Source organism: Phocoena sinus, chromosome 15 (assembly GCF_008692025.1).
Source record: "Phocoena sinus isolate mPhoSin1 chromosome 15, mPhoSin1.pri, whole genome shotgun sequence".
Classification (NCBI taxonomy): Eukaryota; Metazoa; Chordata; class Mammalia; order Artiodactyla; family Phocoenidae; genus Phocoena; species Phocoena sinus.
Window position 1 is genome coordinate 75,996,671 of NC_045777.1, and position 25,869 is coordinate 76,022,539.

Here is a 25,869-nt window from a genome sequence, read left to right on the forward strand (position 1 = left end):
CAACATACCTCTCTAGATAGAACAAGTAGGCAAAAAATTAGCAAGGCTATAATTGAACTGAAAAACACTATAAACCAACTTGACCTGATTAACATTTATAGAACACTCCACCCAACCACAGAAGAAATTATATTATTTGCAAGTGCACAGGGAACATCTACAAAGATATGCCATATTCTGGGCCATAAAACAAGTGTCAAAAGATTTTTTATTTTTTTTTATTTTTGGCTGTGTTGTGTCTTCATTGTTGCGCAAGGGCTTTCTCTAGTTGTGGGGAGTGGGGGCTATTCTTTGTCGCAGTGCGCGGGCTTCTCATTGTGGTGGCTTCTCTTGTTGCAGAGTACAGGCTCTAGGCACATGGGCTTCAGTGGTTGTGGCACGCGGGCTCAGTAGCTGTGGCGCACAGGTTTAGTTGCTCCACAGCATGTGGGATCCTCCCAGATCAGAGATCAAACCCGTATCCCCTGCACTGGCAGGTGGGTTCTTAACCACTGCACCACCAGGGAAGTCCCCCAAAGATTTTTTAAGTATTTAAGTCATACAAAGAATTTTTTATTAATCACAATAGAGTTAAATTAGTAATCAGTACCAGAAAGATCTCTTGAAAATACCCCAATATTTAGAAAGTAAATAATACACTTCTAAGTAAACCATGAATCAAAGAAGTAATCACAAAGGAAATTAGAAAGTATTTTGAACTAAATGAAAATGAAAACACAACACATCAGAATTAATGGGGTTCCGCTAAAGTAGTATTTACAGGGAAATTTATAACATTAAATGTCCATATTTTTCTAAGATGTTCTAAGGAAGATCTTAAACCAATGACCTCAGTGTCAACCTTACAAAACTAGAAAAACATGCAAAGTATGCAGAAAGGAGGAAATTAGTGAAGTCTAATACAGGACAAACAAACAAACAGAAAACACCAATGTAACCAAAGCTCGTTCTTTAAAAAGTTCTATAAATTAGTAAGTCCCCAGTCATACTGATATAAATGAGAGAGAGAGAGAGAGAGAGAGAGCACCAAAAAGGGATACAGAACTACTACAGATTCTACAGATACTAGGATTATAAGAGAATATTATTAAACAAATTTATGCGAATAAATTCAACAACTGAGATGAGATGGAAAAATTCCTTGAAACGACGAAAATTACCAAAACTGACTCAAGAAGAAATAAATAACATGAATAGTCCAATTTCTGGAAAAGAAATTGAATATTTAATTTAAAATCTTCCCACCAAAAGAAAACTCCAGGCTCAGATGGCTTCAACGATAAATTCTACCTAACATTTAAAGAAGAAATAGGGACTTCCCTGGTGGCGCAGTGGTTAAGAATCTGCCTGCCAATGCAGGGGATACAGTTTCAATCCCTGGTCCAGGAAGATTCCGTATGCCGCGGAGCAACGAAGCCCATGCGCCACAACTGCTGAGCCCCCATGCCACAACTACCGAAGCCCACAAGCCTAGAGCCCGTGCTCTGCAACAAGAGAAGCCACCGCAATAAGAAGCCCGCACACAGCAACAAAGAATAGCCCTCACTCTCCGCAACTAGAGAAAGCCCGTGTGCAGCAACGAAGACCCAACGTAGCCAAAAATAAATAAATTTATTTAAAAAATAAAATAAAGTGAAGAAATAATAACAATTCTATATAAACTCTTTCAAAAAATTGAAAAGGGGGGAATATTTCCTTATCCATCATGAGGTCATCACTCTGATACCAAAACCAGACAAAGACATCACAAGAAAACTACAGGTCAATTTTGTTTTCAAACATAAATGCAAAGATTCATTTAAAAAATGTTAGCAAATCAAATCAAACAATATATTTAAAAAGTAACAGATCATGACCAAGTGGGGTTTACCCAGAAACACAAGGTTCAATATTCAAAAATAGATCAGTGTGAATCCCCATATTAACAAAATAAAACAAAAAAATTGACATGATCTGCTGTAGTTAAAATGGATAACCAACAAGGATCTACTGTATAGCACAGGTAACTCTGCTCAATATTATGTAATAACCTAAATGGGAAAAGAATTTGAAAAAGCACAGCTACATGTATATGTATAAAGTGAATCACTTTTTTGCTGTACACATGAAACTAACACAACATCGTTAACCACCTATACTCCAATAAAAAATAAAAGTTTTTTTAAAAAAATAAAATAAAATAAAAATTCACATGATCATCCTAATAGACACAGAAAAGGCATTTGATAAAAATCTAGCATCCTCTACTGATAAAACGTCTTATAAACTAAGAATATAACAAAACATTTTCAACCTAATAATGGACATCTATAAAAAACATACAGCGAACATCAGACTTCATGGTGAAAGACTAGCTACTTTGCTCTCGTAAGATCAGGGACAAGGCAGGGACGTGTGCTCTTACCACTTCTATTAAACATGATGTTGGAGGTTCCAGCCAGTGAACTTAGGAAAGAAAAAAAGACATCTAGGCTAGGAATTAAAACAAACAAACAAACAAACTGTATCTATTCACTAAAAATATGACCCTCTGTGTAGAAAATCAGATAGAATCTACAAAAACTACTAAAGTGATTTAGCAAGGTTGCAGGATGAATATAGAAAAGTCAACATGTTTCTATATAGTTCTAACAATGAACAAATGGAAATTAAATTTTTAAGACAATATAATTTATTACACTAAAAATATGAAATACTTAGGAATAAATCTGACAAAAGATGTGAAAGACTTGTATACTGAAAACTATAAAATATTGCTAAGAGAAATTAAATAAGACCTAAATAAACAGAGATAATATACATTATTCAAGAGTTAGAAACTCTACTCTTTTTAAATTGTTAATTCTCCCCAAATAATTCTATAGCATCAACATAATCTCAACATACATCCAAGCAGGACGCTTTGTAGAAGCTAACAAGCTGACTCTAAAATTCGTATGCAAATACTAAGGACCTAGAAAAGCCACAACTTTGAAAAAGAAGAACAAAGTTGGAGGCCTAACACTACTTGATTTCAGAACTTATTATAAAGCTACAGTATTGGCAAAAAGGCAAATAGATCAATGGAACACAACAGACAGTACAGAAATAAATCCACACAATATGGATAACAGATTTTTTTATACAAAGGTGAAAAAGGCAATGCAGTGGAGAATGGATAGCTTTTTCAAAATGACTGGAAAAACTGTATGTCCAAATACAAATGAAATTAGTTTTGATCTATACCGCTCATCATATACATAAATTAACTCAAAATGGAACATTTACTGTCTAGTTTATGTCAATTATACTGCTTTAAAAAAATAGGAAAGGCAGGAAGAGGAGGTGGCTTGGCTAACCATTCATAGATTTGATTCAGGCAAACACTTAGTACAGGCCCAGTGTCTACCATCCTGTAGTAACTGATAGTCTAACAACTGGTTAAGCACTTTCAAACATGTAAAATAAAAATTCACTTCTTTCATTTCTTTTTTGCTTATTATATAAATCCTCAGGGAAACAACATCAACATTGGTTTCCCTTTAATACAAGAATAAGAAACCAACACCTGAGGGAACGGAATATATAGAAAATATTGAAAACAGGGTACAAAATCAACTGAGAGATAATACTGCCACCGATGCTGCCGATACCCTTTTCCATAAGCCCAGGGTTAACCCAGATCGTATCCTAATATAACATACCCTGTCTACAGGTAAACGGTCTTCATTAAAAAGTGGTGAAATCTGTAAGGAGAGAAGCGCTTTTTCTGGCACATAACATGACAGTCTTAATTAAATTGGGAGTTTCTAAGCTGGCCACAACCAAAAATCAGTCTGAGAAGTGAAACAGTTATGGGTTATGTAAGAGCATGAAATGCCGTTTTGTTCCCACATTAATGCTTATTGTATATGTCAATATTGCATATCAGGGCCTGTATATTAAAAGTGCTAAGAAAGAGGCACAGCTTAAATAGGTAATTTCTAAAGTCTTGGAGAAGTCTGAGTTAATAGTTAGGTCAATTCGTTCTACCTGTGTCCCCAAATTAAAATACATATTTCTTAAGGACAGTGAAATAAAGGGTTAGCTTATGCTAGCTGAATTAATAATGCAAACAGATTTGAACTGCCCCACTGAATCTCTCTAGAAGCCCAAAGAGGAGAGAGCTAGTTGGTAATAGTTTATATTTAACCACAAGGCTGGCTTAGTCAGAGATCCAAGCTTTTCACAGACTAAGTGCAGAAGGTCAAAAAACCAAAGGTGATGCAGTTTGATGTGCTTGAATTCTACAAATGCAGGGCAGCCTGCAGAGTGCCACTCAAAAATCCTTGGGGTTGTCAATATTTACTAATCTTAACAACCATCAGGAAGATCCAAAAAGATTTTCTTACATGTCCTAAATTTCCTCCTTCTACTTCCCACCACAATGTTTTTGGTTTCATTTAACTTTTCTACTGGCCCTAGTTATAACAATTAAATTAAGAAAAAAATCCCAAGTCTAATGCTAAAATCAGAAGATACACATTTCTTCAGACAACCACAATGCATACTACTTCAGAAATTTTGCTTTTAATCTCAGGAAGAAATTTTCACAATTGACACATTTCTCTTAATAAGTCAATCCTAAAAACACAATGTCAAGAAAAACATTTATGCATTTATTTTTATTAGGAAAAATTCTCACATATTAACAATAAGAAAACAAACCACACACAACCCTCCATCTCTGATGACAAAGCCAGAGGGAGACCTTAATGGTGGCAGCTCATAAATCCTAGCCCAAGATCACAAATACAGCTGTAAGAAAACTCTCCCAAGAAAAATATATGGCAGTAGAAAAACCACAAGAGAGATTAGTGAGAAACTAAGAGCATGTCTATCATTCAACAACTTTTCAAAGAGTATTTTTCACAGTTTATTTACTTCAAACTGTTTCAAAGTAATTAGGTAACCCAAGGATGAAGCCCTGGAAAACAGAGATCCATCTCTTATATTCCTCTCATGTCTCTATGATAACAACAGGGTTTGGGACATGTGGAATGCACATAAACCATTTCCTGAAGGAAGAGAGCTCGTTTGCAAAAGAGCAGGAAAGGAAACCCAATACAATGACCACTTCAGCCAAATGACTGTTGAGCAGTCCCAGTGAGGTGACACTGTTTCCTACAAATTTCATTCACTCTATATAAATGAGGTACAGGGAAGAATTTTCTAAACCAGAAGAATCAATACATGTGCCCCAAAATTTACTTTCTGCAAAATTAAAAAAACTAAACTAAAACCTGATGCGTCCAAGAATATGGATTAATGGTTAAAAAAGTAAAAATTCAGAAATAATTTCACTGCATTACTTCACTATGAATTATTCCACAAGAAACAGATTTCCTGATTTCAATTTGAAAGATCTAAAATTACAATTCTCAGATAGCTGCCACAGGTATGGCCCCTAAACAAAGATGTCTTACCATTTCATATTAATCTCTTCTCAGCAAAAAGGCTTTATCATCTGCTAAAAACAGTATGCATGAGCCCATTCTGTTTAAGGATTTTCAATCTAATGTACCCACTGGGATCTATAGTAGTCTAATAACCATATGCACATCATAACTTTAACCAAAGTGAGTCATTACTGCAAAGCAGAAACTCTTAGGTGTCGTTCTTTGTACTTAGTACATGTTTAAGTGCAGGTTCATCTAAACTATGTTAATACTACCAAAGTCCAGGTAATTCATGATTTTAAAATCTGCCTATTAACACTTTTAAGGAAAAGGAAATTTTAAGTATTCCAGCACTTATAACTTCACACATATTAGAGGTTCCCAGTGTTAGAAGTATACACCATTTGCATTACTGTTCAATCACAAAAACTGAGTGTCAAAGACAGTCAATAACTCAGTGAAGGACAGACAACGTGTCAACAGCAAGACAGAACCTGTAACCCAAGACTCCTGATTTCCAGGTACTTTCTCCGATAAAGTATTCATACAGCCTGAACAATACAACAGCAAACACTGACATCCTATTCTTCACTGAATATGTTTACAACAAAACTGCTCTCTTTCCTTCTAATTAGCTATAGTGCTTAAAATATCTTGGTAAGTGAGTTGAAAGTCACAGCCATAAGACAATGTGAAGACAACTTCCTCTTCTTCCAGCTGCCTGCAGGTAACGTCTAGGAGAAATAATTTCACTGCCCTGAATGAAGATCCCCTAATTGTTGAAAGAAAAACCTAAAGAGCATTTCTCATATCAATAGCCACAATCTGTCCTCAATTACCTACATATCAACACAATATTTCACATTGCCTAAACCAACAAAGGAAAAGTGTAGAAGGGGCCTCTCTAACGTAGAAGTGTTCTGATACACTTTTTGGTTGTTTCCCACTCTCTGAATCACAGTCCAATCAATTTTACACGTTGTCTCTTACTGGTTGTCAAGGAAAGAAGATGTATTAGGTTGACACGCACAAGAATAGTGAAGGACCCCACCATAGGAGTGTAAGAGAGAAGTTATTCCTTATCTCACTCTTTTCATCAACAGTTTTATTTCTACCTCCAAGAGTAGCCTTTTAAAAGAAATGTGGAAATGGGTAGAAAAACACAGCTTTATAAAATGACTGCTTCATTCTGCTACAACAGTTCATCTATGACATAAAAATGCCTTAAAAACTATGCTGATCTAAAATCTTTGGTAGAAATAATAAAGACAATAAGCTGCCTTAAAAAAAATAGCATTTCTATCAAAGCTTTACAAAAAAAGAAAGTGGAAGCTGGAGCAAGTAAAAGAGCCAAAGTTAAAATCATAGGAGCCCAGCTCGAAGGGCTGTTTTCTACAGACACTGTGATTATCCTCGCTTTGTGCCTTGACTCACCAAGACAGAATATGGAATAATTATGCCAGGGGAGCTATAATACTGTGTTTACTTCAAATAAACCTTTAAGCATATTTGTGGTCACTTTTTCAGGTACCTTATTTAAAAATAAGCCAACATAGATCACATTTTTAAATCCTCACCAAGTTTATACACCTGATTCGTAACAGAAATGCCCTTGTACCTATAAAAGTTTTCATTTCAACATTAACTTAAAAGAATAAAAAGGTTCAGATCAAGTCTCGTGTTCCTTGGTTTGAACCCCTAAAGATTCACTCACAGAGAAGCACAGTCTCCTCTTCTAGACATGAAAAACCCCCAAAGAGTTCTCAGTAAAGGCAGTCCTTGACTTATAACTCCTAAGCCTGAAAAACACTTGCATTAACAAAAGTCTTCAGTCATCCCCAACTGCTACCCCAACGTAAGTGCCCAGCAATGACCACCATGAAAAAAAGTTTGTCTTTTTAATGCTTTTGGACTATTCCCCTTAAAATCTGTTCCCATGGTCCTCTAAATTTTTTTCATTTTACTTCTCCTGCACCATATTAAATTCTACCTAATTGAAAACTTTCTCAGTTAAAAATATGTCCTTTCAAAATATGTTATTCTAACAAGTGGAATCATCCATCTCTGACTTAGTAGGACTGCGCTTCTCACATGTAACTCACATCATACTCACTAAGGCAAAGTGAACTCCGATTTGTGGGGGAGAGAGGGGTAGAAGACATTTTAGGAAATAGATAAGGCTGATGTGATAAGGGTACCTAATGGGGTCAAGAAGCACACCAAGAGCAAGATGGGGGAATTCCTAAAGGCATAAAAATGTGTGCAGTTCTACACTTATACAAAGAAGTTTTAGTTTAGCCTGTAAGTCAAGTCAAGTCAATGAAGACTCTTCAAGCAAGTAACATGATTTAATTTGTATGTTGTCACAATTACATTAGAAGGAATTTGGAGGACAGACTGAAGAATGGTGAGATTAGAGGCTGAGAAGCCAGGAAAGAAGCTATTAATATAGCCAAGAGAAGGAGGACCTGAACCAATGCACTGGCAGGCAGGGTAGAAAGTGGTAAATGGAGAGGGACCGATGAGAAATACATAGGACATAAATCTAGAGGATGTACGAATATGAGGAGTGAAGAGAAAAAGAGTATGACGTCCAGGTTTCTAGCAGGAGAAGATTTATGGCTTGGATGTTTAGCAGATGCTGTGCACATTAACTAAGTGAGGAAATCGAAGAGGAAGAGCAAACTTAGGACAACTATTGTAGAGTTCAATGTGAAAAATGCTGAATTTGAAATGCTTATGAATGATCCATGTTGGGAAAAAAAAAGTGATAAGCACCTTAATTTATGAAACTGGAAGCTGAGAAGAAAGGTCTGGGTTGGACATTTAAATGGAATTTGCAGCTAAAAAGACTGAAACCACCAGAATGTAACTTCCTCCAAGGCAGAGACTTTTGTCATTTTGTTTGCTATGTGCAGCTAAAATTATGTCTGCCTACGGGAGTATATGGTCAATAAATATTTAATGAATGGACGCCAAGGGAAAGCGAGTAGTGTGAGAGGAGGAGTGAACTTTATAGAATAGTTTTTTGAGAAATTCACCATGAAACCCACCATTTCTAACACTTTCTAAGAAAGCTAGTGTTTCCAAAAACAAAACAAAAAAAAGCAATTTACAAATTATCTTCTAGACGAAAAAATAACTTGCTAGTAAATTTGTAACTGCTTCATAATCTACTCCTGGGATCACTAATTGTACAATCTCCCATCAGTATTCTCCCTATAAATTTGAGACTTAAATACCTATACAAACATTCCTTTTAAATATTTAATAATTTTTGAAGTTCTGCCTGCATTGAAAATAACTGTCTACCTCCAGTAAACAGAAATGACAGAAAATGAGAGAGAGTTTCTGTTTTGTGCAGATTAGCATAAAAAGCTCCATCTTTTGACAGAAACATGACTTTCCCATACCAGGAGTTCCAAGAGTAAGAAGTTACAACTGGGCTTATAAACACAGCAAAACCACTTCTAGAAAATATTTTTTTGAATAATTTAGATTATTTTTAGAAATAATCTAGAATAGGACCACCTATTTTTGTGGTCCATGTCAAAAACAATGGCAGTTTCTGGAAACACTGGCAAGCCATTAAGATTTTAATAAAATTACTGGGCCAGGTAATTCCTAGTAAACTGCACCTGAAGTAAAAGTGTGAGAATGCCAAAGCCTTTATTTGTAAAACTAAGAGCCCAAGAGAACTGATAAACAACACAGTGCTGTTTCTAACAGTTACTAATGCCTTCAGTAGGATAGAGCATTATTCTCGTGAGTTTCTTAAAAAGGCAGAGGGGAATGGCATGGCAGGAAAGAAACGGACTTTAGTACACATGTCTGAAGGTATTCATTCTCTAAGAGATGCTCAACCGTGTCTCCCTTTGAATTACACTTAACGCACCAGTCTCAGCCTCACTTACATTGAGAGCTCTCCATGAGGTCAGGATGGATCTACTAAGCTGTGAACGCATCAAGCGCAGAGTTATCATGGTTATACATCCCTTCCGTTATGTCAGAGTCTCTTATATAAGGTTTGCACACGAAGAATGCTCAGTCAGTGTTTGCCGAAAGAGCAGCTATGGGGAGAATGGATTAATTAGGCCAATTAACAAGGAAATGACACAAAACTGTTTTCTAAAGTCAAAATATTTTAGACACAGGGCATGTGGGACAATAATTTTACAGTGCAAAGACATGCTATTCATGCTTTGATACTAAAAATAGTTTGTACTTTTATGGTAAAAAAGGAGAACCCCACACAAAATATTTGCATGTAAAAGAGGACTCAGTAAATTCCACCTCACTCCCACCCACCATCCCCTCTGTCTCTGCTGCTTGTCTAGTCTCTTTCGGATGATCTCTGAAAAATGGAATGCTGCAGTTTCCCTGGGCCAGCTTTTCTTGGCTGCAGTAGCAATTTCACCATACTGATGGGCAGGACACTGGGACGACAGACTGCTGATACATTCCATGGGAGAACAGCAGACGCCATCCACCAGAAGGGCAGTGACTTCTTGGATTAAATCTTTGCCTGGTGTGTATCTGCTGATCATCAGTATCTCATTTTACATTCATATCCCCAGAGAGGGAAAACAAAGGTCATACTGTATTGGCTTTTTTTTCTGCTGTAAGCGATTAACGTTGGAATGCAACAAGAGCGTGCAATTAGCAATGTCATCAATTGCAAAAATAATTATTATTCCAACCTCCAATCATTCAACCTTAATTTATGAAGCACCTTCTATGTGCCAGGCAATGTGCTAGAAACACTATGGTGGAGAAAATGGCTATGGTACTTTGCCTCAGCAGAGCTTGGAGTCCAGCAGAAGGGGCAGAAAGAAGGATACAGAATGGAAAAGTCTGTAATTATAAATTGTGCTAAGTGTTAGGAAACTAAAAAGGTGGGTGCAAAGGAGAAGGGACTAAAGGGAGACCCTGAAGTGAACATTATGGTCAGGAAAAGCCCCTCTGAGAAGTTCACATTTCAGCTCAAGCCTAAAAGACGAGAAGGAGCCCATGATGCAAAGAGCAGTGGGAAAAGGCCTTTGGGTGGAGAGAACAACATGTGTAAGTACCTGAGGCGGAAGAGAGCTTGACATGTTGGAGGAAATGAAGGAAGGACAGAGGGACAGGATCCAGTGAGCAAGACATGAAGCTGAAGAAAGAGTGCTGGAGAGCCAGGCACTAGAGCCCATAGGAATCTGAATTTTAATTTGAAGACACTGAGCGGATTCACATCTGGGAATAATATGATCAAATGCATATTTTTAAAAGCTCACGCTGGTGGTTGTATGGAGAATGGATTGCAAGGGCTCGACAAAAGAAACGGGAAACACGAAAGGTATCTCAGGTTTTCCAGGCAGGGATAGCCTTGAAACGGGTTTCAAGGGTTTTACTTCCTACATGCAGCACAAGCCTGGGCCCCTTGTTGTGTCACAGAGTAATGTCCTCAGGAAGCTTGACTTTAGGTGGGGAGAAGGATGTGTATTCCACCAACTCTAAAACCGGGTACAAAATGAAAAAGGTCAAAAGTGAATTATAAAGACAGTGACCGTGTAATCCTAGTTTTCCAGGAAGTCCTGATTTATGCTTATTGTTCCAAGGTAATTATTCATAGTGCCTCCTTTCACTCTCAGAAGTGTCCTACATGAGGTGATAAACTCTGGGGTCACCCTAGTTATAAACAGAGGATCATGGGAGTTCTGAAGAAAGTGCGGAGAGAAATTCGGAGAGAAAAGATGATAAAAGCTTCAAGGAAGAAGTAGATTTGAAGTAGTCATTGAAAGATAAATAGGACTATTGAAGAAGGCCATCCCAAATGAAGGGAACAGCATAAGCACAGGCTTAGCAGTGTGGAGGAAGCAACTGCAGCAGCGGTTCGGTGTTTGCGGAGAGCAGAAAGAGGGAGACAAGGCTGCAGAGGCATTTGAAGCAAACTTGGGATCCAGGAGGTCCTACACTAAGGGGGCTTTGATTTTATTTCACTGGCTGTGGAGGGTCACTGAAACTTTTTGAACAAGAGAGTAAACAGCAATGAGCAAAACAATGCTGAACTATGCTAAGAATCCAGGTAAGATGGTCAGTATAAATGTTGAGGGGAAAGGACCAGCATGGTCAAGGGAGCAAGGAACCAGGTGGCAAAGGCATTTTGTAACTTGAAGAGCAGATCTAAGTGGCTTCCCATGCAATCCTGACTGGGTGGAGAAGCAAGCAAGACAATGTGAAGGGAAGGAGAGAGTGAGATGAAAGCCCAAAAGCTGAAAGTCTAGCCTGAAGACAAGCCCCAAGATAGAAAAGGAAGAAGAAAGATGGGCCATCAGGTTTAAGAGGAGGCAGAAAAGAGCGGGGTCAGAATCATCAGGGAAAGGCTTTTTAAACTCCATATCCTTCTCTCTCAGTATTCTGGTATGTCAAGTTGTCTCCTCACTCTACCTAGAGAACCAAGGGGACAGCTGGCATAGACTCCCTACATGATCCCAATATAACCCCCTTCACACACAGCTACATAATCACAGCCCCCGAATGCCTCGCCCTAATCCTCCCCACTGCCATATTCATTTGAGAAATATAAATTTAGAGTTTTAACACGAGGAGGTAGGAGGCAGGTGATGATAAATTATGCAAGTGGGCTGCTTAAGTTTCAGAAAGTACCATTCAGCCTTCTAGCAATGTGAGCTGGGCCCATTACCCAGCTTTATATTTCACCTGAGAGGCAGGGGCTTTTCCCATCATCCTCATTATTTCTTAGAGAAATTTGATGACAGTATTTTTTTACATCAGAAGTTGTTATCAACAGTCTTAATCATACAGTGTGATAATTTCATTAGCAACTGTTCAGGAGATCATTTTGCACTCATCTCCAGGGGAACAGTATTTCTGGTCTCACAGCAATGCATTAAAAACAAATGCTACCCACTGTTGACACACCTCAGGCAATTGTTAAATCCTAAATCTACATTTTGCTACGTAAACAAAATTTCTTCTGAGGGCTTTTGTTTTGTCTGGTTTTAGAAGGAAAATATTTCCTTTTGAATTTGTGGAACCCAAACCAGAAATTCAAGTATAAAATTTTATTATATTGAAACTTTCTTACTAATGAAGAAAACAGTTAATGGTCTTTAGGCTCAACTGATACCTAGGCAGTATTTTCAGATTTAATTCACACCTGCCCCCCAATACTGCCACCGAATACCACCAATTTTTAGAATATGGAGGATTCATAAAATTTATAAACCTTAAGAGCGAAATACCACTGTGGTGCTGAAAGAAGAAAGCGATACGAGGAACCTAAAAGGGACTTCCCCGGCGGTCCAGTGGTTAAGACTACGCGCTTCCACTGCAGGGGGCACAGGTCTGATCCCTGGTCAGGGAACTAAGATCCCGCATGCTGCATGGTGTAGCCAAAAAACAAGGAAACTAAAAGAAAGAGTAATGAATAAACTCCAGTTACCAGATGTATAAAAAGCTGTGTGCTTTGAGGGAGCTTGTGGGTATAAGGGAGAAGAATACAACATAATTATTCTACTGAGGCTCCATTCTAGTAAGCTACCAAAAAGCAGCCATTTTGAAAACATTTTTTATAATGTAATGTCTATAGTATTCGGAAGAAACATTTCGGGTTTTTTTTCCAATAATACTTCGAAACAGAACTCAATTAGTAAATATACAGAACGAGAATATAGTCCTAGTATTGATAAAATTATTTCAAACAGGATATGGTTTAAAAACTTTAAGATTTGTTACAAGTTTTGCAAATAGCTCAGTAATGTTCCCTTTCTCTTTTCTAAAAAAAAAACAAAAAACCACGATTCAGTTTACTAAAAGTATGATTCTTGCAGCACCTGCACTGGAGTTGCTTAAGGAACTTGGTGTCACACTGTGACCCCCATCCCAGGGACTGTGGCTCCACCAGTCAGAGGTGCTGTCTGGAAATCTGCATGTTAATAAAAGCCCCAGGGTTGTTCTGACATAGGTGGTCTGAAGACCACCCTTTGAGAAACATTATTCTGTATGTTCCCACCCATAAAACGCAGCTAATTGCTTCTCAATCTAATCCCAGCCAATCTCAGCCACTCAGAGCCATTACTAGCAATTAGAACCGTCCAGCCTTGCACTACATGATTTCAAGACATGTAGTGACGTGAGTGCTTCCTGAGCAATCGCAGGTGCACAGTGGTCACAGAATGACCAGCAATAACAGCATCACTGTAGGCAGAGGCAGAGGAGAAGTGGCAGCTTCTGCAGAGCTGTGATCAATGAATGCAGGTCAAGTGTTTCTGCAGGCCCCGTGGCAGAGCTTGTCGGGCCTCCTGAAAGACACCAGGCAGGCCCGGACAGGACCTGGCCCGAGTTTGTGAGCCATTTTGGTGTCTGCTCCTGTGTGTGTGTTTGTGAGCACTAGTATAAGGACACACACCTCTAGGTGTGAAAAGACCCTGAGCTCCCGAAAGAACTCTGTTATATTGCTTGGTACAAAATCATCGCGGCTTGCATCAAGAGACAAAATGCTCCAGAATTCATTTAGAATACCCAATTAGGGTCTTTTAAACATCATTAGGACCCAGCAGTAACTCAAGCACATTAAAACAGTTGGGTTCCTGTGGCAAAGCAGGTCTAATGGGACTGAGGGTTAAGTACAGCAAGGGGTGTGTCATCAAGGTCACCTCAGTCCCTCAGGGACTCTAAAAGCAAATATCGGCCCTACTCAAACAAAGCATATAATTCAGTATGGTTTTGTCTCACAGTATTCACTGAAATGTTCAAGGGAAAGCTAAAATGAATGCAGTAATGTTGTAACTATCTTCATATCTAATTAAAAAGAAAGCTAACAGCACTTCCAAGAGGGAGGTCATTCCTTGTTCAGCACAAGATTTCTCCGTGCAAAGCTATTTTGAGTATGGGCAATAAAACAATTCAACATGTAAACACTTACAAAAGCTACCATTTCAGAAATGCTACTGATGCTTTAGCTAACAAACTCTGAAGATGAGGGTACAAATGACAATCCCGCAGCTGGAGGCAGCCGTACGAGAATCAAGAATATCATCCACAAAGTCCAATCCAATCCTCTATCCTCCTCTGCCCTCATTGTTCTTGGAGGCCCCAACCGCCTTCGACAGAATTGTATGATAGGAAAAGGTTTACAAGAAGAAAAGTTGTATGCAAGACCTTGAATATAATATCTCAAAGTTCAAGAGATCAGATCATCATTTTCTCCTGCACAGTAACTATACAAACAGCAGAGGAAGAAAGAAGGATGCTGTCCTACAAAAAAACCCCATGGCAATTACAAGGTGTTAGCAGGTTTAAAATAAGAACCTTACACGGTTAGACACATTTAAAGGAAACCATACAAAGGTGAGCCCTGGGCAGATGGCTTGTTTTCCAGCCCAGTGAGTCCACATTTGGCTCTCTGGGCAGGATGAGGCATTCGGCTCTGCCTATATGCACATACCGAATCTTCAGACGCACCTTTAGCTTTTCCTCCTTGGAAGAAGAATTACAAATTGGGCCTTAAAATATCCAACAGTTCTCAAGTAACATTTACCACACAGATTTGCCTGGGCCTGCCTTAAAGCCCACCCACAATTTCATTTTCAATTAGCAGCTCCTCGAAAGGCAGTAATGAAAGCAGTTGCTAAAGAGCATTCAGATGTCACTGAAAGACTGTAAACCCAAACTGTAAATAGCACATTGTGAGTCGCCTGTCACCACCATCAACTCCCACGGGAATCTCGCAACACGTGGCTACCACAACCATCTGTTCAGCTCCCCAACTGACACCACTGCAAACCACACAGCCACCTACCCACTCCCACCTCCCACTCATTACCTGTCATGTACAGACTTGTGTGGAGATGGGACTGCTGTAAGTGGAGATTAGAATGCAGAAAACATGGAGGCTTATTTCACGTTCTGTAGCTAAGATCTGGCCACATGCAGACAACACTGTATCTTCAGAAGAGGGAAAAACTACCATTAAATTAACACAGAATGCAGTTTTAATGTAAATAAAGGGAGTCTGTCTACCTTCATCAAATATCCAAAGTGTAGTGTCTAAATCTTGTAAAGAGAAAAACATGCTGCCTCACCCTTCAATCACCAGTATTGTAGGAATTTACAGTAGGTAGAGTTGAGAATGATTTCTGTCACTGCCCATCTTACTCCTCTAAGAATACATAGTATATTTAGTATATTTAAATGGCCCTTAATAAAACTCCACACACACATATGTATAACAAATTCCTACTTTGGGATTAGTGAATGTCACTGTTTTATTAAACAATTTCTAGAGGTCTCAGGATCATTGGAGCTGAGTTACTGCCCATTCTTTTAATTGCAGTTCCTTTTCCAATTCAGCCTATTTTCTCTCTATGGGTTTTATTTTATGAGGTGGTAGTCAATGTGCTATGTCCTCTTTTTGGTCAATTTTTACTAAATTTTAATTAAGAGTTATATACATCACTTGGGATAAAATGTATTACTGGCCACCTCACTTCAAACATCTGTCTCACAGAAGTCAAGTGATATTTATGCTCACTCTTACCAACATGCAGGGCCAATAGAATATATCCCAGACAACAATGTACGGGGTCAAAAGACACAAAACAGGGGCTTCCCTGGTGGCGCAGTGGTTGAGAGTCTGCCTGCCAATGCAGGGGACACGGGTTCGAGCCCTGGTCTGGGAGGATCCCACATGCCGTGGAGCAACTGGGCCCGTGAGCCACAACTACTGAGCCTGCACGTCTGGAGCCTGTGCTCCGCAACAAGAGAGGCCGCGACAGTGAGAGGCCTGCGCGCTGCAATGAAGGGTGGCCCCCGCTCGCCGCAACTAAAGAAGGCCCACGTACAGAAACGAAGACCCAACACAGCCAAAAATAAATAAATTAATTAATTTAAAAAAAAAAAGACACAAAACAAAAATTCTATAACTCAAAAAATAAACTCACTGCTTCTAAAGCCCAAGGGGGGGAAAAAAACACCAAAAACCTTCACATAATCTGTTGTTATAATAGTCACAGGTTTCCAAATACCAAACAAATACCTCCAATATAATACACAACTAATTCTGAAAAGAGATCAGCCTGGGTTGGAGGTTTCTCAAAAACCAGATGTTAAAAAGTGGCATCTTATCCTTATTTCAAGTCAATCAAGATTCCAAGAGTAATTATAAGCCCATCTCCTTCCCCACTCCTGCTCCCAGTCTTTCCTTATATGTTTTTATTCTTATTTCTGTCGTTTTGGCAAAGGGAGAGAAGTAGTGTGCAACTTAAATGCATCAGCAGGAAAAATAAAGAATTTTCTTTAATACCTCAATTTGTAACCTTCTCATGATTACACAATTTTTTAAAAGCAAATGAAATCCCAATTAACACATTAAACTTGAAACTCTGAAGTATGAAGTAAAAACGATTTAACTGCAGCTCACATTTCTTGATACCAGCTCAATATACCTTCAGTCATTTAACCATTATAACAAATGCATTTATGAAAGAGCACCTAGCAAAGTGCATGCCTTTTCATTACTAAAGTATAACACTTAATTACATTAGTGTTTCAAATGCTCTGATTTCCAGAAACCTGTAGGCTCTAGCGTCAAACTGGATGAATACCTGTGTGATTTCAGCCTAGATTTCCACCCAGAACTAATTAGAAGGTCTTCAGCAATGTGACTTGAACTGGGTCTGCTTAATCAAAGTTTTCCATTATAAATCCTCCTTCACAAGTTAATTTCTACTAGTAACAAATGTCACCAAGAAGCCTTCCGACAATCTGAGTGAGTCCACTGAAATAAAGGATCCGCCTCTGGTAGTAAATGCTCTCAAAGGAGAAGAGCACGGGCAAGATATACTGCTTCATCAGGATGGGTGCAAGCTCAGCTGGTGGCTTAGTCACCTGGGCCCTTGACCAACACAACCACTTACTCCAAATAAGGTGAACATGCAACGCCAATACACAAAGCAGACACAGCCACCACGCAAAGCTTTAAACAAGAGCTCTAATTCTAAAGACTTGGCACTGGGATCAATCCCTCCTCTTCCTAGAAATCAGTATACATCTTTGATATCTACAATGTCAGCTATTAATCCTCCACCAAGTTTGACTCCACCATACTAGACTTTCAGAGAGAGGAGCAAATTTCCATTCCTTACAAGCAACACCTACCCAGATCAATTTGTATAAAGATTTTTAAACCACGTAAGGCATTCCCACATAAGCCATTCTCACCAACAAGGTTAGAGTCTAACTGCCAGGCTCCTGAAATATTCCCGAATTCCTTTATTTTCCTCCCAGATAGTGTTCTCCTATGGCTGGAAGCTATCTCAATAGGTTGCCTCTCTCTGGGAAATTCTGTCCTTACATGAATGGCTTTTTGGCACTTAAAATTCAGTTAGAAGGGAGACTCTGGAATTTATTTTGATGATCCATCCTTGTGTCTGTTAGTTAGAAGAGTTCATATAACCTAAAAATTCCTCCTAGCTCACTTAAGCCTATTTCCTCTGGTTCAGTTCATACTAGAGAAAGACGGGACAGACTAATGGACTAAATGAAGATTTAGGAATATCCATTCAGAGCCCAATCTGAGAGTTCTCTGAACCCTTATCAACTTTTCCTCATCTCTTTTCTATTTTTAAAACCCCTCTGCTCAGTGTTTTCAACTACAAAGTACTAAATTTTTAAAGCATCCCCTGTGGTCTAGAAGTTAGACATACTGAAAGAAAACTAAACTCAAACTCCTCAGGGGAGTTAAGTTTTCCCAAAACCCTTCTGCGGAAGTAAAGGCTCGGTCGGTTGGAAGGTTTGGCAGCACATGACTTCAATATGCTCTTCAGTAGTTTCCCAGTTAGAGAGTAAAGATCATTATGCAGAGGACCTATCAACCTCTGTTTTGATTTTCCCGCTCCCAAGTCAAAGTAGGAAAAAACAACAACAACAAAAAAAAACAACCTACCATATCCTTATTAGTGAGAGCCAAAACTTTTTAATATAATGTTTGAGTACTCACATCATGGGCAAATAGTTCTGTGTAGGACAAACATAAGCATAGGGGGTCAGAAAGACATGTACTCCTTTGTACTCCTTTCTTCATTTTTTAAAACCCCTTTGGAAATTAAGATGAAAATTCAAATTTGCCATATAAAAAAGTGCAACCATTTTACAAGACAGTTGCTAGCTCAGCATCTTCTAAGTCAGTATGTATTTATACTTAAAAACATAATCCAACAAGTAAGTTCCATTGGGGTGGTTACTACTTAGAACACTTTCTTTTAACAGTATGGAAACAGAGAAGAGCACGGGCAAAATATACTGCTTCATTGGGATGGGTGCAAGCTCAGCTGGAGCTTCTTTTTTGCACTCTCCTTTAATGTCTTCACAGAGGCAACCAGTTACAGACTCCAAAACTAAATACTTTCAGACCTACTATGGTCTTCCTTTACAGACCTCAGCAACACTATATATCTGTGTTATTCAAAAACCTAAAGAATCATGGAACTGAGAAACCTTCTAATCCAAATATCTCATTTTACAGATGGGCAGCAACAGACAGTGATTTGTTCAGGGTTTCATAATAGCACATATGATGCTAGGAATACTATAAATGAAAGTATTACAGCTTTACCTCAATTATCAACTTCTGTTTCCCTTCCTACTAAAAAAAAACCACTTGGATAGTATACTCTGGCATCAACACTGAAGATAAGAAAACACCACTTATTTTTAAAACTCTTACATAGGCCAAAGATACGATTCATTCTTCCCTTCTCCATGATTCATAAAAAGTAAGTCAAACTAATTGCTTTTCAAATATTTTCCCTGAAATAAGGATAGCTCTGATTTCAAATATCATTAGTACCAGAAGATGGATAATTAAGACCAAAAAGCTACTCGAATTTGAGACATACAAGTCCTTGCCTTGTAAGATCATAAACTCTTTCACTAGAGGACAGAGTAGAAAGAAGGATTTCGAAGACAGAGAACAGAAAAGTCAGATCAAGTATGGGAGTAAGAGAGTCAAGGATGAGGAACCACAGCTGTGTGTAAGCTCAGAATTAAATTGATTTCTTGTCTGAAAGGATAAGAAGCCCTCCTCCCACCCTGTTGGAGAGGCAGTGGTTACACTCCAAGCTCTCTCCATTTGCTACATATCTCACATGGAGAGGCATGAGTTGGAAGTCACAAATACCACAGGAAAACTATCTTCTGTAGAACCCAGCCCTTCCTCCCTCACCCCACTCTCTGTCAAAAAAAAAAAACAAAAAGTTTTTTTTTTTTAAATCTTCATCCAAATGTGGTTGCCTTCAACTTTCCGAGCTCTTTCTCTGCTCTCTGTACTTGATAGTTTACCCTGTTTTCTTCTTGAGCTTTCACAGGCCATTTATATGACCACAATCACTCCCTCCAACCAAACCAACTCATGTAGTTTCTAAAAATACTTGTAGACTCCCTGCATCCCACGACTTGGAGTCCTTATCTCAAACAAGGGAAGCAGAATATACAGGGAAAATAGAGAAAGGCAGAGAAATCTGAGTCTAAACCCTAGCTCTGTACCTCACTATTAAGTGGCCTCAGACAAGTCACTTTAAGCCCCAGTTTTCCCATCTGTAAAGTAACCATAATATCATCTACTAACCAGGGTTGTTGTAAAAATTGTAGATTATACTACACAAACTCCCTCACTGAACGACTGTACCGTGCTGTGCATCAGATAAATGTTAATGATAACCATTATAACTCTAACCTGGCATTTCATTTCAGGACAAAGAAAAACCGCCATGTGTGTCAGAGTTGGGGATACTTCCCTGAGATCCTCCTGAGTGCATGCTGAAATCCATCACTGTAGGTATTTTCTCAGAAGGTTACCCATCAAGTTCCACTCTGACACCAAACTGCCCACTAAATCTTATTAAGGACTTTGATCTTTCAAGTCCTCTAACTGAAATTCATCACCAAAAATATATTCTTGATTCTTTCTAAGAAAAATTTCCAAACTGGCTTGACCATTACCAAATAGGAAATTTGAGATGACAAACTTCTGTGCCTAAACCCCTAGTGATTCTAGTTCATCAGGTTCTAGGGTAGAGCTAGAGTGTGTGTTTAATAAGGCTCATGATATGATTCTAATGATCTGTGAGGTTTTAGAACCACTGTTTTGTCTGATCCTAGATCTCTTCCCTCTGCAGAGAAACATCGGCAAACTAGGAATTACCTGTTCAGCTTCTAATTAGCAGCACCTGCTCTGTGAACCACACTCCCTTCCTCTGCTTCCTTCAAGTGATAGTCAATCCCACCCAGAGGTCCCTCCAAAAACAAACAAAACACACCCAGGACACAGGTAACTCAGCAGGTGCTAAAGCCTCCGGATTTGTGCTGAAAAATTGCTATAAACAGCTTCATTTCTCATTATTAATCTATCTCACATGGGGATTTCCACAGGCAGAAAGGCTCCCCAAATGCCAAGAGCTGTATTTTCTTGTGGATCATTGAAATCTAATTATTAAACAGCCCAGTAAGCCCCACTACCAGACTTTCATACAATCAGCAGATCAAAAAGACAGTCCTGAATTATAGGCTGTGGAGGACACCTGAAGAACCAAAAGGCAAACTCATTACTTCCAGTGCTCTCCCACATGCCACAGTATTTGGGCTTCCCTGGAAAATATAAACCTTATGCAGGGTACTGCCTGCATGCAGATAACCACTTTTAGCACCTCAGAACCTTGAGATACACAGTGTATTTGAACAAATCTGCCTGTTTCCTTTGTTTTACCTCAGAGGATCTGTCCCTGCAAGCCAGTCTACCTGGACCATCACCAAGACTTCCGTTAGTCTGCCCTCAACGCCAGTAGCGCCAGCAACAGGCTTTGTTACACGGAGCACATGTGACTGAAAGGGTACTGTGCTAAAGTTTCAAACTGTGATAAAAACAATGAGCTTGGTTTGGTATATTCTTTTAGAAGCAAACACACAGCTCTGCAGGGCAGCCCTCCGGCACCCAGCAAGGATAATATCTTCTCCACCTGTTAGGAAGAATCAGAGAAGCAGGCACCTGAGGAAGAGCAGCCACAGGAATGAACAAACCCTAAGCTTCCTCACCTGTCTGAGTCCCTTCGGCATTTTCTTTCTCTTCCCGAGGTGCTGGCAGAGATTGCGGTCATTTTCCCGGTCTGAGCTGTAGTGGTGTGGGTGGCTGAGTCTGCTCTTCTTGGAGTGAAAGGACAAGCCGTTGGTAAGTGCTTCCCGTTTCTTCTTGGTCAGAGGGGTCTGGCGTTTCTCCACGCGTTCCTGAGGCTTAAGTGCTACATCTTTCTGTAGAAAAAAAGAGAAAGAAATGAAAGTGGTGGTTACATAGGTAGTTAGCGTCACACCCAAAACAGAGGCTAAATGGGGTTTCTAGAAGGGAGGGAGTAAATAAAGGCAAGAAAGTGCGGTATGAGACTACCTAAAACTAAGAAACATGGCTCTCAATTTTTCTGACTCCTTAATGCCACAAATATATCCTTTCTATTCTTGTTGGGGAAAAAAAAGCTCAACAAAGCACAAAGTATCTGTCCATTAAAAGTGCTTTCACTGCCGCCTGGGATAGTAGCTTTCCATCTGGCTCTGCACTAGGTCCAGCGCATGCTACTCCCTGAGGAGGCTTAATACACTCACTTCCCAAGATGGTACATCAATTACGTTTCAGAAAAGGAGCACTAAGTGCATGTGCAATTCAAAAAAATCAGCACAAGACTGAGCATGCCAGGGCCAGGTGGCTGTGAGCCAGGAAGAAACTGTCAATTCACATGATTAAAATGTTTCCTTAATGCACTATATTTTTACCACAAGTTCCTCTGAGCATCCTTAATTCTCATCTTCTTTGCAAAATGTAACAACCGTATTATCACCAAGATCAACAGCAACTTTTCATTTATTCCTGTGTGTGGCTGGGGGATGGGGGAGGGTGGGAGAAGGATCATGGATGTTCTGGAATAGGGAGCAGCACCTGTAGGAACTACAGGCAAGCATTTCAGGCCACATGACATAGGTGAGTTCTGTACCTTGAGGCAGGTCAGGACATCCTGAGATACCAAAAGACCTGGGTTTGAGCTCTGACGCCGACATTATTCATTATGAAACTTGGAGTAAGTCACTGCAACTCTGAGCCCATATGCAAAATGGACTCAGATATGACCTGATACAATATGTGTGAAAGTCCTTAGAACCCTGAGAAATGTACACATTAAGCAATAACATTAAAATGATTTGGCACTCAATCATTTGTTAATGAATAGATATGTTCCTCTTTACACTGAAAATGTTCCTTCCTGGAGCCTCATCTGCACACAATTTCTCAGCTTCTGTGGTCCTAAACACACATATAAAAATAAAGTAAAACCAGGGACTCCCCTAGCAGTCCAGTGGTTAAGAATCTGCCTTCCAACACAGGGGACACGGGTTTGACCCCTGGTCGGGGAACTAAGATCCCACGTGCCGTGGGGCAACTAAGCCCACGCACCGCAACTACTGAGCCCGCATGCCACAACTAGAGAGCCCACGTGCTGCAACTACAGAGCCCATGCGCTCTGGAGCCCACACACCGCAACTACTGAGCATGCGTGCTGCAATGAAAGATCCCGCTTGCCGCAACTAAGACCCGACGCAGCCCAAAATAAAATAATGTATTTTTTAAATAAAATAAAAAATAAAAACAAAAACAAACATTCCCCTTCATCCATTTCTCATTCTCAAAATACCACTCTCTCTTTCCTCTCCTTCATAGCCAGTATTCTTGGAGCAGTTATCTATCTATTCTACCTCTTCCTAATACCTCAGCACTTCCGACTTGACACACAAGGTGCTCCTTGATGTCTTTCCCAATTCAGCCACGGCCATTATTGGGGACCTTGGACCTTTACATCTGCTTTGCCTTGGCCTCAAAAGCCCACCCTTCTACTCCCCTCCCTTTTCTAGTTCAAGAACCCTTCCCAGTGGCTGCCAGTTCAGGGAGACTATTCTGTAATGTAAAGCACTGTTCTCAGGTCTCCACTCACTCAACAAATGTTTTTTGTGCACCCAGTATATTCCAAGTACAAACTTAGCACTGCCCTGCAGGCGCTGGGAAAACAATTGTGTGGGAGAAAAATCCCCACATCATGGAACTTAGAATTTAGGGGACAGATACTAATCAAATCACACAAATATATAATTGCAAACTGAACTAACTGCTCTAAAGGAAAGCTAACAGGGTGCTAAAACTGAGGGAAATGGTCTAGTCCAGAGGAGGGGGTTGTTGCTGAGGAGATGACTGCCATTTGACCTAGATCTGAAAGTCTGGGCAGAGAGAACAGCTTGTGCAAAAGCCCTGAGGCAGCTGGTAGCATGATTCTTTGAAAGAATAAGGTCGGTACTAAGTATCGGTAACCCCAGTGCTTCACTTACAGAGCCAGGCAAGTAATAGATGGTCAAATTATGCTTGCTAAATAAATAATACAACTAAAATATCCAAATCTATAAACCACAATAGTGATTTAATAATATCTCAAGCTGTCTCTAACATAGAGTGAGTGAAGCAAGCTAGAAATGCTGATAGAAGCAAGAAACCAAGAAACCCAAATAAGCAGGCACTGCTGGCACACAGGAAGGATCACAGCAAATAGCAAGAAGCCCCAGAAAAGGAGAAGGGCCTTATCTTTGGGGCAAGAATATATCAAAAATAATAATCCTACAAGGCAAATGAGTAGCTTCTGGTCTAACTTCTAGCTGCTTCTACTGCAGATGATTTACTCTCTGCCACTGAAGAGGCAGGTCTCCCAAGGCAATGAAGATGTGGTGAGGAAGCGTTCAGAGGACAAGGTGAGATCGAAGCAAGTACATGTAGCCATTAATTCCAGTCTCAGAACCTCGCACACTATGCCTAACCGATGACAAATGTTCGACAAATGTTCAACAAATATCTGCTGTGTTTATTGCTTTGTCCAATGTCCACTACCACAGTCAGCTAAGTCAGACATCTGCTCAGAATCTGGCCTCAAATGTAAGCAATTTAGTCAGCTATCATTAAAAAACACTCAGGTATAATGGCAACACTAGCAGAAGCAGCCAGGTGAGTCCCACTGGGGACTGCTTCTATATAATACGATTAAATTGTACCGCTTCTAAGGGTAATACATAAACTCCCCACAGGCTGAAAAAAACACCTTTCTTTGTCACACTGTCCACCTACTGCCCTACATCATATGGATGTAGAGTATAGGGTTAATCAACAAATGATATTTAATAATGTATCAGCTGTGCTTTTAGAAAAAAATTATGCCATTCTCTTCGGAGACCAAATCTTTTTTTCATACTGAAGGTGCTCCAAAGTATATTGAAAAATATGTGCAATTCCATACAAATGTGAATTAATATTTATGAGAGTATGGTATAATTTTTTCTAAATCCATTTTATTTTCATGTAGCATATTAATCAAGGCATTCTCACTGCACCACAGAATAGCTACACAGAGCAAATGGACCCCATGCCGTGACATTAGCTTGTAAGAGACCTGCTGAAGTCTTAGCAGCAGCAATACAATCATCTCAGCTGCAATTAATATTGAGATTTTCAACTCTGGAGACTGTCTGAGGGGAAGAGGGGAAGAAAGAGAGGATCAATATGTGTATAGAGGTGATAGCTTAAGAGGTAAAGAATGTAGTCTTTTTAAAGTTTTTATTACATAAGAGGTTTTCAAAGATTATCTTTAGAGAGTATCTTTATACTTTCAAAGATACAGTTTTCTTTATAAAATTACTGCATAGACCCTTTGGAACAGTTCCTGAAAAAAACAGGCTGCTATTTGTTTGTTTCCTCTATAAACCTATACAGACTGTTTACTGTGTATCAAGTAAAATAATCACTTCATTTCTCAATGGCTGTCTTGCGGGGGGTGAAATGACAAAAACTGTCCATTGTAAGCAATGACACTCAAAGACAAATAGCTTATAAACTACTCACCTTATAACATTCTAAAGAGTTGCACACATGATTATATACATGTGTATATGTGCATATATCCATCCACCAACAAATTATCAGCAACTAATTTAAGAACTTCCTTAAAGAAACTTGGGCAGCCTATAAAGTACTGCTTCAATATAAGAAGAAAGATTGTCTGGTTTATACAATAACTTTTTAGGATTGATGAATGGCAATTTTCAAAGGCCTGTTGAGTCATCACCATGGTTCCCAAAGAAAATTAATGTCTATCAGAACTATCTACAGTGGTTTTTGAAAATAAGATGACTATGCCCCATACTCAGCAAGGGAAGCATTTAGCACACTAGCAAGGGACGGGGGCAGGAGGATAAGGAAGAGATCTGGAAAAAATGCTTTAAGGCATTCATTTGACAATCACAGAAGAAGTAAGAAAGCCAACCAGCCAACAACAGAAGGCTAGCTGGGAGGAAAATGATTTAGACATATTTTCTGGCAATAGAG

The 25,869-nt window shown here is 39.3% G+C and overlaps 1 protein-coding gene across 1 annotated transcript in view; it reads right to left on the bottom strand.

Moving 5' to 3' along the window:
• The window catches only part of AUTS2 (activator of transcription and developmental regulator AUTS2), a 1,126,353-nt gene that overhangs the window by 825,137 nt on the left and 275,347 nt on the right, over positions 1-25,869 (bottom strand). The window contains exon 2 of the mRNA XM_032604458.1: positions 21,507-21,719. Coding sequence (XP_032460349.1) covers positions 21,507-21,719 — 213 coding nt within the window. The remainder of the gene's footprint in view (positions 1-21,506; positions 21,720-25,869) is intronic.